General features: G+C 38.0%; 1 protein-coding gene across 1 annotated transcript in view; it reads right to left on the reverse strand.

Annotated features, from left to right (window-relative positions):
- The window catches only part of PRKDC (protein kinase, DNA-activated, catalytic subunit), a gene marked incomplete at its 5' end in the record, with an annotated part of 225,068 nt that extends 206,757 nt beyond the window's left edge, over positions 1-18,311 (reverse strand). Inside the window, 12 exon segments of the mRNA XM_081817118.1 lie at positions 524-692; positions 1,154-1,318; positions 3,066-3,212; positions 7,065-7,222; positions 7,713-7,743; positions 7,826-7,881; positions 14,392-14,491; positions 14,586-14,698; positions 15,469-15,577; positions 16,338-16,412; positions 17,953-18,045; positions 18,147-18,311. Of these exon segments, the coding sequence (XP_081673244.1) occupies positions 524-692; positions 1,154-1,318; positions 3,066-3,212; positions 7,065-7,222; positions 7,713-7,743; positions 7,826-7,881; positions 14,392-14,491; positions 14,586-14,698; positions 15,469-15,577; positions 16,338-16,412; positions 17,953-18,045; positions 18,147-18,311 (1,381 nt within the window).
- Between the last annotated feature and the right edge of the window lie 1,654 nt (positions 18,312-19,965).

The raw sequence follows: 19,965 nt of genomic DNA on the forward strand, positions 1-19,965 counted from the left end.
AGTCAAACAGAGAAAGACATGTATCATATGATCTCACTGATATGAGGAATTCTTAATTGCAGGAAACAAACTGAGGGTTGCTGGAGTGGGGGGTGGGGTGGGAGGGATGGGGTGACTGGGTGATAGACACTGGGGAGGGTATGTGCTCTGGTAAGCGCTGTGAATTGTGCAAGACTGTTGAATCTCAGATCTGTACCTCCGAAACAAATAATGCAATATATGTTAAGAAAAAAAAAAAGAAGAAGAAGAAGAAGGTAGCGGGAGGGAAAGTGAGGGGTGGGAGGATGGGTTAGCCTGGTGGTGGGTATTGAGGAGGGCACATTCTGCATGGAGCACTGGGTGTTATGCACAAGCAATGAATCATGGAACACTTCATCTGAAACTAATGATGTAATGTATGGGGATTAACATAAGAATAAAAAAAAAATTAAAAAAAAAAAGATATGAAAGGTATCTATAACAAACAACATGTTAAGTATTCATCATTCATCATCATAAAAACAAGGGTGAGTTCCAAACTTACCCACGGTACTGATGCAATTCCAGAGAACTGGTCCTTTTCCCCCCAAGGCTAGGAAAACTTTCACTATGGCTTTACAACACACTGACTGCATTTTTGGACTATACTGTGGGAAACTGTCTATCTGTACCACCATGAGATGTTCCAGAACCGGAGTATACACTTCAGGAACCTATCAGAAATGGAGAGCAAACTGAAAGTTAGAGGAGGGAATAAATATATATAGGAATGATACAAATATCCAAAGTAATTACAACTCAAGTGGACACATATTAGATAAATGAAAAACCTGGCTTATATCCAATCTACTAATAAGCTGAACACTTATTGTGATTGCCTAAAAAAATCAGAGTAAAGCTGTCTGAACGATACCTAAGGTGCAATTCTATCTCAAGAAGCAATCTTAATCTTTTAGAAAGATAAAACAAGTAACAAATAATTTTTCCTGCTTTGGATAACAAAAAGTCAACTTTCATGACAATAATTCTATTAACACAAAGTATAACTAAAAATGTCACCTTGTTCACAATCGTGCCTGTACTAAATGCATATAATTCATATGACTCCGTGAAATTATCTGACGAACTGAGATTAAATAGTTAAAATCGTGCTCAATTTAATTATTTCACTTACTGTATCAAGGTAAAGCAAGACACTTGCAATAGACTGGAGGAAACTTGGCATGTGGTAAACGTGGTCATCAACAGTGTCTATCTGGGTGAGGAACAGCTGCATGCAGCGCTGAATGAGCTCTACATACATGAAGTCAACATCTTTTGCATTTATAACCTTGCAAGGCTTTCGGAAAGGTAAACAAAAGTCTTTATCAATCTTATCAATGTCGAAATAATGTTATTTAAGGTGTCATGTTAAGCCATGTGATAAGCTGAATATTAACAAGCTTTTTAATGGAAATGAAAATTATAAAATACAATATATCTCATAAAGATGCTTTTAAAAATAATCTGTAATTATATTCTAAATATGTATTTATACACAAAAAAATCTATTGATAGTCAGCTATTCTAGATATTGCTTAGATGGTAGCTATCAAAGACAAATGAGATGCAGTCTGCGCCCCGTGAGGTAGTCACCTAAAGGGGGACCAAGACGTAAACTCAGAGCTGGAATAGCTACGATACCATTCTGCACACTACACCCAGAGCCATCTTTGTAACTCACAAATCTGATAATGCTACTACTCAGCTTCAGATTTTTCAAAGGCTTCTTTGGACCTCAGATCTAATCTAGCTTCCCTGAGGATCTGACTAATCTTTTTAGAGTCCTCTCCCTTTTTGTCTATCATGCTCCAGCTACACTGTGAACATATTCTAACTACAGTGAACAAGTTTAAGTTGGTTAGACCATAGTGTATAAAATTGAAAATTCCATGTTCTCATTTACCTCTAAGCCTTCTCACATACTGGTTCTTCTGCCCTATATATATTCAAAGGAGCCAACAGAGACAAATGAAGATGAAAATTAAAAAGCAAGAGAAGGAAGGATCATTTGGAAGCAAACGAGGAAATGATCAGAAATGGAATGAGTAGTGAGAGTAGAAAGCTGGGAAGAGGGGCTCTCGTACCCTGAAAAAGGGAGTAGACACTGATGGGGAGATCTGTAGAGAGGTAGGAAGTGATTTTCTCCATAAAGTAGAAGTCACAGAGATCCACTAAGATGGAAATAACTATAGTTATTATCAATAGTCTTTTTTTTTTTAGAGAGGGTGGGGGAGAGACGGGGGGAGGCGAGAGGGAGAGAGAGAATCTTAAGCAGGTTCCACGCCCAGCACAGAGCTTGACGTGGGGCTCCATCTCACAACCCTGAGATCATTACCTAAGCGGATATCGAGTCGGATGCTCAACTGACTGAACCACCCAGGCACCCCATTAATATTCTTAAATATTACGACTTCTGTCGTAAGAACCTATTTTTTTTTTTTAAGATTTTATCTATTTATTTGACAGAGAGATACACAATGAGAGAGGGAACACAAGCAGGGGGAGTGGGAGAGGGAGGAGCAGGCTTCCTGCGGAGCAGGGAGCCCGATGTAGGGCTCAATCCCAGGACCCTGGGATCATGACCTGAGCCGAAGGCAGACGCTTAACAACTGAGCCACCCAGGCGCCCCAAGAACCTCTCTTTCTAAAACACTGAGTGACATCAACTATAATTTTACTTCATAAATAATGGGCAGCATAGCACAGTAGAAAAAACATGTTGTTTCAAGTCTTCGGGCTTGAATTTACGTCTTGGCTCTATAAATTACTAACTGTGTGTCCTTTGACAACTTAATTTCTCTAGGTCTCAGTTTCCTCATTTGAAAAGTGGAATAATACTCCTAAAAGCTTGTAGGAGAGTTATGAAAATTTGAGATAATACGTATTCAGAATCCTAGCACATAGTTGGCATTGAAAAAACAAGTTAACAACAAAGCAAGTAACAACAATATTGTCACAAGTGTGAGATGCTATTAAAAAATGCAATAAATTATATTCCTTTAAATGCTCAAAATGAAATAAAAAGAATAAATTAATGAGCCATACTCCTGCAAAAAGTCCATATCCACGAATAGCAATGGATAAATCTTTGCTGTTTGAATCCATGTTCCTGATGATTCCATAGAATTGCTCCATAAAGTACTGTAGCTTACTCTTATGCATTTCTGCATCTTTCGCCATCATAAAAGAAATCTGCAATTGCATAATATTTACTTTTTAGAAATATTTAATAGCAAAACAAAGGAATCTATTATAATGTAAAAAGGTTAGCATTGTTTAATTAGATATTATCAATGTGTTGTTATAATTCCACACAATCGCTTTTGTTTTTTTTAAAGATTTTATTTATTTATTTGACAGAGAAAGAGGGCACAAGCAGGAAGAGCAGCAGAGGAGAGGGAGAAGCAGGCTCCGCGCCAAGCAGGGAGCCTGATGCGGGGCTCAATCCCAGCACCCCGAGATCATGACCTGAGCCAAAGGCAGACGCTTAACCCTCTGAGCCACCCAGGCGCCCCCACAATCGCTTTTATTGATAAAGAACTACCGCTTCAATTTGCTTAGGCTGCACCAAATTTAGAAAAAACACTCTCTTTATTACATGTGATGCCTTTTTCCTAGAGAAAGGCACTGAAAGAGGCCAGGCCAATGTAGGAAGACATGCACAAAAACCAGGTTTTGAATTTAGGCTCCCTGATGAAGCAGAAAGCATAGTTAGAGCTCGTCTGTAACTCACAGCGTGGTGTAGAGTCGTGCAGGCCCAGCGGCCAGCGAGTTCAGAATTAACAGACTCAGTGTCTCATTAGGGCAACACAAAACAGAGCTCAGGACTCACGATCAGTAAGAAAGACAAAGCATCTCATCTTTCAAAAAAAATAAGCTACAAACTGTAAAGCTTGAATTAGGTGAGGCAAGGGAAAAAAGTACTTTGAGAAGCAAGTTGATCTCCATCTACCATACCGCGACAGTAACCTAAATGCAAGAACTAATACAAATGTTCAAAAAATCATTCCTAATTTCAGCATAAAGACTGTCTACAAAGACAAGTATGGAAAGAATCTAGATAATTATCAAAGGCAGAAAAAAGGTATCTACCTTTCATTGTCAACCTACCAACACATACCCTAATCCTGAATGAAACCCCATTTATTTTAGAAGAATGGGGTATCATACATACTGCCTCAAAATTTCCTTCTTCATAAGCATATCAGTAACATGTTCCTCAAGATGTTAGGAAACACCATCAACTTAATCACAGAATAGTTTTTCACTTTATGAATAAACTATAATGCTTATACATTTATAAACTGCTTCTAATTTTTTATTATTGTGCTTTCAGCAAACATCCTTTTTATATATTATTATCCAATTGTTTTCCGCATATAGTAGCAAAAAGTTGGAAACAATTATCCAACAGCAGAGGACAAATATAAATATGGACTTAAATATAAATATAATTTTATGTATCAATTATGTTGCCATTACAAATTAATCATGCAGCTCTCAATGCACTATCAGGAAAACATCCAACATAATGGAAAATCATAGTCACAGAAATTATGAATATTCCTTTATGTTAAGACACTGCTCTTCTTCCATCCCCATTCCTTTCCCTTGGGAAGAAAGGGAATGAAAGGAGGTAAAGGGAGAGAGAAAGGAGGAGAGAGTAAGGGACAGAGAAAGGAAGGAGGAGGTCTAGAAGCAATGCCACTAAAATGGTGATTTTTTTTTCCTTAATGGTAGGATTCCAGAAGATTTTAAGTCTTCTTTGTACCCTTCTACATTTTTTTGAATTCTATGCTGCTATCCTACAATGTTTATAAGAACTTTATATAAATCTATTGAAAAATTTCTTTCCCTCAGGAGCAATGTTTAAATTTACATACAATAGTCAAAATAATAATGGAAAAGACAGAAGCTGGAGGACATCCACCACTTAATTTCAACACTTAATATAAAGCTAGAATAATCAAGACAGTGAGGTACTGATGTAAGGACAGAAAGATGAATGGAACAAAATATAGAGTCCACCAATAAACCCTATCAATTGATTTTTGACAAAGGTACCAAGGTAAGTCACTGGGGAAAGAAACGTCTTCAACAAATGATGCTCACAGCTAAAAATGGGGGATCAACTTGCAATCCTTACTTTGTACCATACACAAAAACTAATTCAAAATGGACTATAGACCTAACTGTAAATGTTTTTTTTTTTTTTTTTTTAAAGATTTTATTTATTTATTTGAGAGAGAGAATGAGATAGAGAGAGCATGAGAGGGGGGAGGGCCAGAGGGAGAAGCAGACTCCCTGCCGAGCAGGGAGCCCGATGCGGGACTCGATCCCGGGACTCCAGGATCATGACCTGAGCCGAAGGCAGTCGCTTAACCAACTGAGCCACCCAGGCGCCCCTAAAATCTAACTGTAAATGTTAAAACTATGAACTATAAAACTTCTTGAAGAAAAGTAAGAGAAAATCGCTACGACCATGAGATAGGCAAAAATTTTCAGGACACAGAAAGGAAGAACAAGTTGGAAAACTAGTAAACTGGACTTAAACTTTAAAACATCTGCTCTTTCAAAGATGCTGCTAAGAAAACATCTGGTTTTTCAAAGATGCCACAGAAATTATTTGCAATATTTTTAGAAAAGGACTTGTATCCAAATGATGTAGAGAACTGTCACAACTCATTTATAAAAAGACATACAACCTAATTTTAAAATAAACCAAATATCTGAATGAGTACCTCACAAAATATAAGACTAGTAACTATAAGAAAAGATCATTATCAATAGTCTCCATGGAAATTCAAATTATAACCACAGTAAGGTAACATCATACATCCATGAGAAGAGATAAAATTGAAAAGACCAACAATACCCTGTGTTGATGACGATGTGGGCTAACAGAAACTCCCATGCTTTGCTGGTGGGAATTAAACTGGTGGAAGCAGCTTGAAAAGAGTTCAGCAGTTTTTTTACATTTTAATATATACCTACCATATGACCCAGCAATTCCACTTCTAGGTTTTTACTCAAGAGAAGTGAAAGCGTATGTCCACAAAAACACTTCGTCACAATGTTCTTAACTGTTTTATTTAAAATAGCCCCAAGCTGGAAACAACTCAAGTGTCTATAAACAGACTGTGTATATCCTTACAACGGGATACTGTCTGTGCCACAGTTCAGACAGGTCTTCATGGAATAGCTTGTAAATTTAACTACCATTTATAACATTGCTCCAAACAAAACTTTGGTGACTCTTAAAAGAGTTTTCCATCAGAGACAACCCAACCAGTCTAATTCCATAATACCTGGCCTGAACAGCAGGTATTTCTAGACACCTCTGGATGCTCAGAGTCACAAGTACATTCCCTCTTAGCACTTACAAATTTACAGGCTCAATTTGACAATCACATCCTAACTAGATGGAAAATACACAAGGGCAAATGGATTCTTCTTGTTCTCGAAGTAAGGTGGAACACAAACATCTTAACATGACAGCTGGCCCTCACCCCCACATGGCTGCCCCTGGCTCAGAGGACCCCCGACCCCCCAGCCTTTCTTCCTTCTACCTCCTCATTGCCATTTCTCATGTCCATTAGACTCCCCCGGTCTTGCCTCTGAGGCTGTGATCAGATCTGGTATCTTCCTACCCTTCTTTCAGTCCTGCTGCCACCCATGCAGCTGATCAATAACCAAGCTTTTTTATTTAAATACTACAGAAGCTAATAGATCAACCTGTATTCATTTTTCAAATGTGCATGCACAAAACTGAAATTTAATTTTTTGCGTGGAAAAAATATTTTTTATTTTTTTTATTTTTTATTTTTTTTAAAGATTTTATTTATTTGACAGAGAGAGAGATAGCGAGAGCAGGAGCACAAGCAGGGGAGTGGGAGAGGGAGAAGCAGGCTTCCCGCTGAGCAGGGAGCCCGATGTGGGACTCGATCCCAGGACCCTGGGATCATGACCTGAGCCGAAGGCAGACGCTTAACGACTGAGCCACCCAGGCGCCCGAAAAAATATTTTTAAATAAAAGTTGAATACCTGTTTCAGAAAAGATTCCAGAGCTGAATGTGCAGCTTTTTTCAATTCTACATTCGTATGGCTACACCATTTTGACAGTACTTCGAATAAAGAAACGTAGTTGTCCAGAAGGCAGGTGCTAAACTGAGATGCATGCAGCGTAAATAAGCATAAGCCAGCTGCAATTGCAAAAACCATTGTATTTAAAATAGAACAACAAAAAGCAGAATAAAAAACTAAGAAAGCTTTAAGTATATGTCTATGTCAAAACTAAAACTGTTCATGAAGATCCACTATCACTATAATAACTTAGGGATTCTGATCAGAGTTCTAACACTGCCAGCCTTCATTTGAATCAATGGGCCAGTGACCCCCAGAACAAATTTCAGAAGTAGGATCAGGGTTTATTTAGATAAAATCAGTATCAAACAATCTGGATCCCCTAAAAGATGTTCCAAAGTAATTTTTTTAAAATCATGTAATCTAAGCGTGACCATTTAACCAGAGTTTGCGTGCTAAAAACAAAGTCTCCAAGAGCCTCCAAGTAACTATATGTGAATCATCAGAGACATTATCATAAGACTCTCATTCATAGTCTAAGCAAAAGTTTACTCAAGACATTAATTTAAAAATCTGAAATATTCCATCTTGTTAAATATACAATCTTACCTAAGGGTACCGCATATCTCTTCAGATCAATCTATTTAAAAAAAAAAATTACCATCAATGTTTGACAATTGCAAGTCTCAGCTATAAAAGAATTAGAGTAATATTAATCCTACCTGAGGACGAATTGCCTTTAATGCAAAATCAAAAATCTCCCTTGAAGTCTGGGGATCTGGCGAGAAAACAAAAAGAAGCCTCCGTTACAAATCCCAACAGTATCATCTAACCTCAGAAACTCTTCACAACCAACAGCTTTATTTCATACAGCTCAAATTCAGGAATCACGTCTTCTATCATTCATTTCAGCTGAAGAGCTGCAAGCTATGACTGCTGCAGTTATTACTACAGTAAAGTAAGAAAAAAATGTATAACAAGGACATGGGTTTCAATTCCACCTCATCACTTACAAGCTCTGTTAGGTAATCTCTCAGGGCCTCAGTTTTCTTATCTATAAAAAGGGACACTATACAGCTTTTTTGAGAGTTGTATGGAGAATTATATAAGGCCAAGCACATGATCATCATCCCTGTACTGCCAGGCTTTTATTCAGCACACAGTACACCAAATTACTATGGGAATTACAAATATGAATAAAATATGAGCTTTGACCTTAGTAAACTTATCACCTAAAGATAAAACAGCTACACAAGTATAACCCAAGACTCTTATCCTGACCTGACAGACATCACAATTGTTTAACGGTCTCCCACCAATATTCACTGCAGCTGTCCAGAAATCAAGCTTTACTCATCGCTAAGTTATCTGCCTTTGTAACAGTGACTTGCAAACAGCAGAGGCTCAAAAATTGTTTGCTTTGATCGAAAGGACTGATATACATTTAAAAACAGAGCCCAACTGTCAAAGAAGATAGAGGGAAAAGGGGTCAGAGAGGGTTTAAGAGGAGAGAAACATCAGCATGTCTGTAGAATAATTCCATAAAAGAAATATTTAAAAAGCTCCTTATATCTAATATAAGGAGAGATTTCTTCTGGCTATTAAGTATTCAAGACAGGCTTTACAGATATGGCAGCACTTGAGCTGGGCCTAAAAGAATGGGAACTAATTCAAAAAAAGGTCATTCTAATACTAATAAAAAGTGACCATGTAGACAGAGGTGTACAGACTCAAGGGCATGAGGTACCTGTCAGCACACAGTTGGTCTAGAATGGGGGGACTCAGGTTGAACACAGTGAGGTGCAGGAATGCAAAGGCCTGAGCTCTCAGTAGTGGCAATGGTCATCACCTCCGTGACCCTTCCCAGGCTCTGCCTTCCACTGTCCGCTCTCCTATGTGCACCTCTGCTTTCTAGTGGACCACTCCCTCAACAAGAATGCTCTTGTATTTACTTTTTTATTGTGGTAAAATATATATAACAGAGTATTTACAGTGTTAACCCTGTGTAAGTGTAAAATTCAATGGTGTTAAATATTTACATTGTTGTGTACTCACCACCATTATCTATACCCAAAAGATTTTCATCATCCCCTACAGAAAGGCTGTACCCATTAAACACTAACTCCCCTGCCCCCTAGCCCCAGGTACCCTTGATTCTACTTTCTGAACCTATAAATTTCCCTGTTCCTGCTACCTCATACAGTATTTATAGCTTTGTGACTTGCTTACCTCACTTAGCATAATGTCCTCTAGTCCACATGTTGTAGCATGGGACAGTATTTCCCTCCTTTTTTAAGACCGAATAATATTCTGTTGTGTGTTGATACTACATTTGTTCATCCACTCAACTGTTGATGGACACTTGGGTTATTTCTCCCTTTTAGCTATTATGGGTAGTGTTGCTAGGAACATAAATGTACGAATTCCGGTATCTATTTCTAAAAACTCTCTTACCACCTTGTCTCTCTTCAGCTATACATTTCTTTGGTCTCCTCTGTTAAGATTTCTCTAAAAGGTTTTCTGCAGATAGCCTCCACTTCCTCCCTTCCATTCCAGCTTGTCTTCACCCTATTAACCCTTAACCTGCTCTGTCCAGCTTGTCCTCTAACACTCAACTGAACCTGCCTGGACCCACTCTGCAGCTCTGGTGGCTTTGCATTCAGACTCCACCCAGAGCAATGCATCTTACATCCTTGCCCCAGTCTCTCTGCACCTGCTCCCCAGCTAATCTTACTCACACTCAGAGTTTCACATATTACCTGTTTGCTGAAAACTTCCAAATTTGTATCTTAAAGTCTAATTTCTCCTGCAAGATCCAGTCTTACATATACAACCCCACCCTTAACATCTAAGCTGAGACACTCCATAGCATCTATGGTTAAACATATCCAAAACAAAAAGCCAGGTTTTGCCTGAAACCTGCCCCACCCAGGTTAAACACCACTGCACCTACTTCAGCTGCTCACGGCCACATTCATGAGCAAAGTCTCTCAATCCTACGCCAAAACAAATCTCACATCCAATAGCAGTCAAGTAGACCCCTGTAAAACATCAACTACCCCATACCTATTCATCAGAGAAAAAACATGGTTTCTGAATCCATTTGAAATAAAATTCCAACTCAAAATCCCCTCACACACTGACCCCACATCCTGTGCACTCTCTCCCCAGCTCTCTGTGTGCCACTCTACTCCAGACATGCCAGTTCTCTTGAACCCTTCTGACCACTGTGCGCTGGCCAGGCTTGAGGCCTGGTACTTGCTGGTCCCTTTGCCTGGCATGCTCTTCTGAGCTCTTTCCCAGCTGTCTCCTTGCCATCCTGCAGGCCTTAGCTTCTTGTTGCCTCCTCACAAAGAACCAGCAGGCTATATACATCCTCTACCCTCTCCACACTCTGGTATTCCTATTCACTGTACCCAAACTGTTTGCATAATTGAACCCTGAAATCTGTAATAGCTTATTCATCTATTTATTGTCTGTTTCCTCTACTAAACTGAGTTCAAGATGGTAGGAATCTGGTGATTCTGATCACTGAATCCAACACCTAACTCATCATTCTTTAGATAGAAGGCACCCAAGGAACACATACTGTATGAATGAAAATATCAGTATTAGTATTTAGTGCTTAATGTCACATGATCATGGCATGACAGAAAAACTATAAATTATAGCCTCAGACCAAAGTTTAAATCCTAGTCTTATTGGTTATATAATTTACTACTGCTGCTATAACAAACTATCATGAAATTTGTTACTATACAGTTCTGGAGATGAGAAATCTGAAATGGGTCTCACTGAGGTAAAATCAGGGTGTCAGAAGGGCTGTATTTCTTTATAGAGGCTTTAGGGTATTAGAATGAGGACATCATTGGGAGCCATTACTCTGCCACCACATCAGTTGTGTGACTTTGGACAAGCAACTTGTCTTAGTTCTAGTTTCCTAATCTAGAAAATTCCAGAGCTATTACTGGAATTTTCCCTGCAACTATTCTAGAATAGTCTTTAGCACACGGTAAATGAGCAATAAGTGCTGTTATTCTTCTTAAACTGTATGTGTTCACTGAATATCAATTAATATGCCAAGCAAATACAAAGACAAATCAGCAACATTACCTACCAGCAGGTGCAAGTGACAGAAATAAACACATAACCTGATAAATTAAAAATATATCGTAGGAAGTGCTGTAACAGGAGAATACAGAAGCCAGAGGAAGTGACTCATCTCAGGGGAATCATAAAGGTTTCAAATGGGTGATCTGTGAGCCAGAACCTGATGAAATGGGAAGCTGGCAACAGAATATGGGACAGATGAGAGAAAATAAAGGAAGAGAAATCACATAGAGCTACTACAACATCCTTGGTAAGCAACAGAGGAGTGAGTAAAAATATTAGGTTGAAACATGAAATTGCTGTTTTTGTAGGTCAAAAATCATTGGATGTTGGGTTTCAACCTAATAAAAGCAAACATACAGGAGGTACAAAAATTTGGCAATTACTTGAACAGAAACGGTAAGGAAGGGTAAATAGAGAATTTTTTGTCATTTAAAGAATCTTTTAGGGTTAAAAGTTTTCGTTGCCTTTTAAAAAGAAATGTATTTCATAATGCATATAATGCCATCCTAGCTAGATTATCCTCTAAAACTTTAATTTTGAGATACAAGGAAACGTTAGAACTATAAAGAAAAGCATAATAAGCAAACTTTAAAATTCATAGGCAAGAATCTATATCCTAAAAACTACAAAACACTGATGGACGAAATCAAAGAAGACCTAAATAAATGGAGAGATAAATTGTGTTCATGGATTGGAAAATTCAGCATAGCAAAGATGTCAGTTCTCACCAGATTAATACACAGGTTTAATGCAATGACTATCAAAATCCAAGCAAGGTGTTTTGTAGACACAAACTTATGCTAGAATATACATGGAAAAGCACAGCACTTAAATGATTTCAGGGACACCTGGGTGGCTCAGTCAGCAAAGCCTCTGCCTTTGGCTCTGGTCATGATCCCAGAGTCCTGGGATTGAGCCCCCACCAGGTTCCCTGCTCAGCGGGGAGTCTGCTTCCCCCTCTGCCCCTTCCCCTGCACCCCCCGGTTGTGCTCCCCCTCTCTTGCTCTCTCTCAAATATATAAATAAAATCTTTTTTAAAAATAAGTAAATGGGGCACCTGGGTGGCTCAGTCGGTTAAGCGTCTGCTCAGGTCAAGCCTTCAGCTCAGGTCACGATCCCAGGGTCCTGGGATTGAGTCCTGCATCGGGCTTCCTGCTCAGTGGGGAGTCTGCTTCTCCCTCTCTCTCTCCCTCTGCCCCTCCCCACTGCTCATTCTCTGTCTCTCAAATAAATAAAATCTTTAAAAAGTTTACTAAAAAAAAGTAAATAAATAAATGATTTCAAAAGCAGTTCTTTTGGGGACACCTGGGTGGCTCAGTCAGTTAAGCATCTGCCTTCGGCTCAGGTCATGATCCCACGGTCCTGGGATCGAGTCCCACATTGGGCTCCTTGCTTAGCAAGGAGCCTGCTTCTCCCTCTCCTGCTGCTTCCCCTGCTTGTGCGCTCTCTCTCTCTGACAAACATATAAATAAAATCTTTAAAAAAAAAAAAGCAGTTCTTTTGAAAAAGGAGAATAAAATGGGAGGACTTTACTCGACATTAAGGCTTACTCTATAGTTATAGTCAAAGAAACGGTGTGGTGTTGGCAGAGAGATAAATACATAGACCAATGGAACAGAATAGAGAACTTAGAAATAGAACTGCACACACATATGTACCCAAGTAACTTTTTACAAAGGCACATAAACATTTCAACAGTGATTTGGCAATGATTTCATGGACATGACAAAAGCACAGGCCACAAAACAGATTAACGACTTCATCAAAATAAAAAATTGTTACACATCAGAGGACAAAAAGGTAACCCATAAAATGGGAGAAAACACTTGCAAATCATGTATTTGGTAAGGAATTGATATCTGAATACCTAAAGAACTCCTACAATTCAACAACAAAAAGTAAAATGATACCATCAAAAAATTGGGCAAAGAACTTAAATTATATTTCTCCAAAGAAAATATGTAAATAACCAATAAGCACATGAAAAGTCACTCAACATCACTAGTCATAAATGAAATGTAAATGAAAACCACAATGATATGCCACTTCACACGCATTATGATGGTTATTATCAAAAACCAGAAAATATCAAGTATTGGCAAGGATATGGAGTAACTGAAATCCTTATGCATTGCTAGTGGGAATATAAAATAGTTGTTGCTGCTTTGGAAAACAATATGGCAAAAAATTAAACACTGAATTACCATATAATATAGCAATTCCGCTTCTGGGTATATCCCTCAAAAAATGAAAGCAGGGACTCCGACAGGTATTTGCACTTTCTAGCAGCGTATTCACAAGTCAAAAAGTAGTGGTTTGGGGTGCAGGGAGGGCAGTGGTGGGGAAGAAAGGTGGCTGTGGCTATTACAGGATAGCAGGAGTGCTTATGGTGATGGTATATTTAGTATCTTGACTATGGTGATGCATACACAAATTTGTACATGATAAAACTGCAGAGAATGAAATACACATATGCAAAGGTGTGCACATAAAACTAGTGAAATGTGGATAAGGTTGGCAGATTTATCAATGTCAATATCCTGGTTATGCTACTATACTAGTTATAAAAGAGGTCATCACTAGTAGTAGAAAGTGAGTAAATGGAACCTCTCTGTATTATTTCTCACAGCTGTGTGTGAATCCACAATTGGTTTAAAAGTTCAAAAAAATAAACAGGCAATTCATTTTAGAATTATAGTTTGTTTTTTTTTGTTTTTTTTTTTTTAAAGATTTTATTTATTTATTTGAGACAGAGAGAATGAGAGACAGAGAGCATGAGAGGGAGGAGGGTCAGAGGGAGAAGCAGACTCCCTGCCGAGCAGGGAGCCCGATGCGGGACTCGATCCTGTGACTCCAGGATCATGACCTGAGCCGAAGGCAGTCGCTTAACCAACTGAGCCACCCAGGCGCCCCCGAATTATAGTTTTTTTTTTTAAAGATTTTATTTATTTATTTGAGAGAAAGAGAGAGAGACAGAGAAACAGCATGAGAGGGGAGAGGGTCAGAGGGAGAAGCAGGCTCCCCGCTGAGCCAGGAGCCCGATGTGGGACTCGATCCCAGGACTCCGGGATCATGACCCGAGCCGGAGGCAGTTGCTTAACCAACTGAGCCACCCAGGCGCCCTAGAATTATAGTTTTTGAACCAAGAAGAAAATCAAGTGAAGTCAAACAATACCTTCTTCCATGCATTTGGTGAAGTTACACATGAGTGAAGACAATCCCTTCAGACACCCTGCCAGAATAGGCAGTTTGGGCTCTCTTACTGCTGATGTCATCTAAAAAAAAAAAGTGTTTTAAAGACGGTATCGTTAAAAAAGAGAAAAACACAATCAAATCTTTGGAAGCGGAACAGCATAAAGTTTGCCATACCTGGGTCTTAAGTTCACCCAGAAAAGCCCGGAACAGTTTTTCTGAATTATTTATCATCTCACTAGGATGAACTTCACCTAATACTCCTAGAAGCTCATATATTTTTTCTAAAACTGAAAAATAAATTTAAGATAAGTGAAGGCCAAAAATTACATTTAAATAAACAAAAATGAATAACAAAATGAGTGTTTAGTTCAAAAGTAATTTTATAATAAGACACAGAAAATATCTAGTTTTATGTATCAGAATCTTTCCTGATAAATTTTATGCCAATCTACTATTATAAACTAAGTAACATTTGACATGTGTTGTGGGGTTTTTTTTGTGTGTGTGTGAGCTTTCTATTTAAAGAAATCATTTCATGGGGCACCTGGCTGGCTCAGTCAGTAGAGCACACAACTCTTAATCTCAGGGTTGTGGGTTCACATTGGGTGTGGAGCCTACTTAAAATAAATCATTTCATCAAGATTAAACTTTCAGAAGCAGAAGTCTTCACATGTTTTTGTTTATTTCCATTTGGGTTTGTTTTCAGCAAAAAGGATTCATCTGTAAAACATATAAATGCTTTAATAGAGAAAAACCTAAGTTTTACACTAATTTTTTAACGTCAATTTGTTAAAATATTTAAAAATAACATTTGGGGGCGCCTGGGTGGCTCAGTCATTAAGCATCTGCCTTCGGCTCAGGTCATGGTCCCAGGGTACTGGGATCGAGCCCCGCATCGGACTCTCTACTCAGCGGGAAGCCTGCTTCTCCCTCTCCCACTCCATCTGCTTGTGTTCCCTCTCTTGCTATGTCTCTCTCTGTCAAATAAATAAATAAAATCTTAAAAAAAAATAAAAAAAATAAATAAAAATAAAAATAACATTTGAATGCATCTCACCTGTATCCTGTATTTTTGTTTTCGATGCAAGTTCTCCATAGAATTTGCTAAATAACTCTCCAATTCTAAATTCATCCATGAGTCTAGAACTTCTTAAAGTCCGAAGTAACTAAAATAATACAAACCAGCATTGTCTAAATAGGAAAATAATGACAAGGCTTCCTCTTCTGCACTGTTTCTACACAAACAAAGCTCCAGAATCACGTGTCTCTAAGGGATTTCCTTGGCCTCTCAGCACTCCTATCTAGCCTGATTATTTGGGAGGCAGAGGTTGAGGTGGGTGGTAGAACACAGGGGTTACAAAGGGAAAGAGGGTGTAGACTTAAATTTACCTTCCCAAGAAACCAATAATATGACTAGAACCATTCTCTTGGAGGCACTTAAGACAAGGACTAACAAGACCCAAAGGAATTCTAAAATAGAGATGCAATAAAAGAGATGCATCTGAGAGAGAAAGAGGTGACAGTGAGCCCCCAAGAAGCACTTAAATACAACATAGAGACCCATTTTCATGGTATGGTTTAGGAAAGAACTCAAAGCTACAATGATGTGAATTCTGGCAACTCTTAGTAGCCTTAGGTTTTAAGAGTTAGGGTGATGAGAGTAAACAGGAGCAGTACATTCCTTGCTTATTTTTCCTCTTAATTCCCCTCACAACCCAAAATCCTTCCTCTGCTACCCCGAAGAGACTTAGAGCAAAAGGTCAGGATATTAATAGGTGATGGTCAGAATATCTTGTCCATACATCAATGTGACCAAAGCCTAGCCTCCAACATCTCTCACTCAAAACATAACTTAAAATTCTAATTTTCTGCTTTTTAAGTTGTATGTTTAATATGAAATACATGTACTTAGAATAATACAATTACCTTAATAAGAAGATCTAGGGCTGGGATTTTACATTTAGCAGCTTTATCCTTTGTGTAAACACTGGTACAAGTATTCTAGGTTTTAAAAGGAGACATACCAAAATCATCAATAAGATCTCAGTTCTTCACAACAGTTAAAAGTACATCTCTGAGGGGAGCAATAGTCACAAAAACACAAAGTAAATGGACACGTGAGCAGGATTAAAAAAAAAAAGTTATGCTTCCATGCATACCTCCCATAGCACTTGTTGCCATATATCAAGAAAGCAAGCATCAAAAATTTTAAAAGTAACTAAAACAATTCAGAGAAGAATGGTTGGGAACAGAACAGCTCAGTCTAATAAAACAAGCAGGCACTCTGGAAGGAGGCCACTTGGCTCCACGTTTTGGGTGAAGTTTCTTAACTTCTAAGTCTCATTTGTAAGCTAAAGAGATTAAAAATACCTACCTCAAAGAGTTTTGGTAAAAATAAGTAAGACAAACTGTACCATGAAAGAACTCTGTAAACAATGGAGCACTCTACAGATGTTAGTTACTTCTACTGTTGAAGCAATTTTTTAAAATACAGTTGACTCTTGAACAGCACAGGCTTGAACTCTGCAGGTCCACTTGGATACCCAGATTTTTTCCGATAAATACAGTACAGTACTGTAAATGTATTTTCTCCTATGATTTCCTGAATATTTTTTCTCTAGCTTACTCAACTATAAAAATACAATCTGTAATACACATAACATACAAAATATGTGCTAATCAACTATTTATGTTTATCAGTAAAGCTTCCAGTCAACAGGAGGCTACTGGTAGTTAACTTTTTGGGGAGTCAAAAGTCAAATACATGGATTTTCAACTGCATGCAGGGGGTCAATGTCTCTAACCCCCTGTTGTTCAAGGGACAACTGTATTAGGATTCCAAACCCAAAAGGCTAGAAATCAAAAGAAAATAAAATTAAAACCTATTAAAAAAAAGATTGATGATTATTATGTCATATATTAGAGTTAATTATAATTAATAAAATAGCTTCTTATAAATTACCCCAGATTGAATATATACTTCTTCATCAAATCTTAGCATCCAAGAACTAAAAGCAATTCGGGACCAATAAAAACAACTTAACTTGTGGCACTTGTTCAAAGTATAAACAAGCCTGAGAAAGAACAACTTTATGAGTACTAATTCCACAGTAAATTATAAGGACACATGGGGAAGGCAGGTGGAAAGAGAACGGAGGCACAAGAAAGGCAAACTTCAAACTGCTGCCCAAGGGCACACAGGAAGGACATGAAATAAGAATCTTACCCAGCAGAAGAATTCTTTAAAATTTTTAGTGTTTTGAAATCTCCTCACAATTAAAAAAACCAAATTTATTATGACTTTTTATAAAATACATTATTTATCCTATGTGCAAAAAGTTATCAGAGTAGTTTCTGACAAGGGCCTTACCTTATTAAATCTATAAAAAGAACAGCCCACTACATTTCTAGTCCACAATCAAGCACAAATAAGTAAACTCCTTGATGAGAAAAGCAGGAATAAAATATAAACCCAAATTTAACTTACAGCATAAGTTAAAATAGATGTTGGTATATAATGAGATACGTTTTTTCTCCTTACCTTAATTTCAAGAGAGTAAGGTGTGATCTTCTGGCCAATTTTTTCTAAGAAAATACATAAAAATTTTAAGACTTCTTCTCTACAATCACGAAACTATAATGAAAGAAATAAACATTGTAGTAAATATGGGCAAGAAAGAGTCACTCCAACATAAAGGAATGTACAAGAAAAGGAAAATGAAATCTTCAACTTACTTCATCAATGCTAAGTGACTTCCGAACAAATACAAGCAAACCAAAATCTTTGGAAAAAACTAAGGAAGTCTGTAACGCTGGATAAAAAAAAAAAAAAAAAAAGGTAAGAGAGCTGCCAAGAAGCACTCCATAAACCCACCCTAAATGGGCTGCATGTTTCTCAATTCAGCCTTATAAGCAAGTAAACACTAACTTATGGCTGCTGTATTTAAACAAGAAAAACAGGAAACTCTAAGTGATATTCCACCGGGATGACACAGGCAGAATAACGGACCCTAAAATACCTGAGCCCTAATCCCAATATCACACGTGTGAATACACTAACTTTACATGGAAAAAGGAAATTAAGGCTGCAAATGGAATTAAGGTTAATCAGCTGACTTAAAAAAAGGTGGGGGGGATTATCCTGGATTATCCATGGGTCCAATATAATAACATGGGCCCTTACTAGTGGAGGATAGAGGAAGAAAAATGGAAAGAGAACAGGAGAGAAGAGAGATTTCAAGCACAGGATTTACTAGATCCATGCTGGCTTTGAAGATGGAGGCCATGATTCAAGAAATGAGGGTGGCTTCTACAAGCAGGGAACATCAGGAAGGAAAAAGGAACTTTAGTCCTATAATTGCAAAGAATTCTGCCAACCTGAATGAAAAAGGAAATGGATTCTACACGAGAGCCTTTAGAAATTAAAGTGACCTGCCTGATACCTTGGTTTTAGTTTGGTTGAGACCCCTGTTGGGCTTCTAACTACAGAATTTTAAGACTGTTAAACCTATGTTGTTTTAAACCATTCAGCTTGTGGTATTTGTTACTGCAGCAACAGAAAACTAATACATTCCTCTATAACCTTCCACCTGAAAAAACATATACTAAACATTCAGAGTAAACTTGGAACTGCTTTATAAACAAGTTAACTAAAGGAACAAAAAAGGAATTCTAATTTAGAAACTCTGAGACTAGGGGTGCCTGGTGGCTCAGTCGGTTAAGCATGGGACTCTTGATTTCATCTTAGGTCATGATCTTATGGTAGTGAGATGGACTCCTGCATGGGGCTCCATGCTCAGTGGGGAATCTACTTGAGATATTCTCTCTCTCTCTCTGCCCCTACCCCCTCTCTAAAATTAAAAAACACACACACACACAAAAACCCTGAGACTAGAAAGCATTTACATGTTACTTTTTTAAATTTACTTCCCTCCATTAATAATATATCCTTGACAATATTACAGGTACTAGATAGCATCAAAAGTTTTCTTGCAATGATATATTTTAAAAGTGCTGAAAAGAGGCACTTTCACTACAAAGGAGCAAAAGATTCTCATTCAGAGACTGCTAAAAAAGTTAAAAAAACTGCAGAACTATAGTTAGATTTCTGCAATGCTTCTCAGAAGTAGAACAGCAAACCTAAGAGTTGCAAAAATGTACTGGTGGGTTTAGGCGCTTTTAAAAAAGGTGAAAGAAAATACATTCCTTTGGTTCCCTCTGCCTCCTTTGCATAGCAATGATTGCCAAATTTAGGGTATTTTCACCAACTTTACTTTTAAAACATCTTTACCCTGCTAAGAAAAAAAGCAGCGACAAACCAGTTTTTATACACAACCAGAGAAATTTCGACAATCCGGGCGCCTGGGTGGCTCAGTTGGTTAAGCGACTGCCTTTGGCTCAGGTCATGATCCCAGGGTCCTGGGATCGAGTCCCGCATCGGGCTCCCGGCTCAGCAGGAAGCCTGCTTCTCCCTCTCCCACTCCCCCTGCTTGTGTTCCTGCTCTCACTGTCTCTGTCTCTTTCAAATAAATAAATAAAATCTTTAAAAAAAAAA

Source organism: Leptonychotes weddellii, chromosome 4 (assembly GCF_054177405.1).
Source record: "Leptonychotes weddellii isolate Sample4059 chromosome 4, ASM5417740v2, whole genome shotgun sequence".
NCBI lineage: Eukaryota > Metazoa > Chordata > Mammalia > Carnivora > Phocidae > Leptonychotes > Leptonychotes weddellii.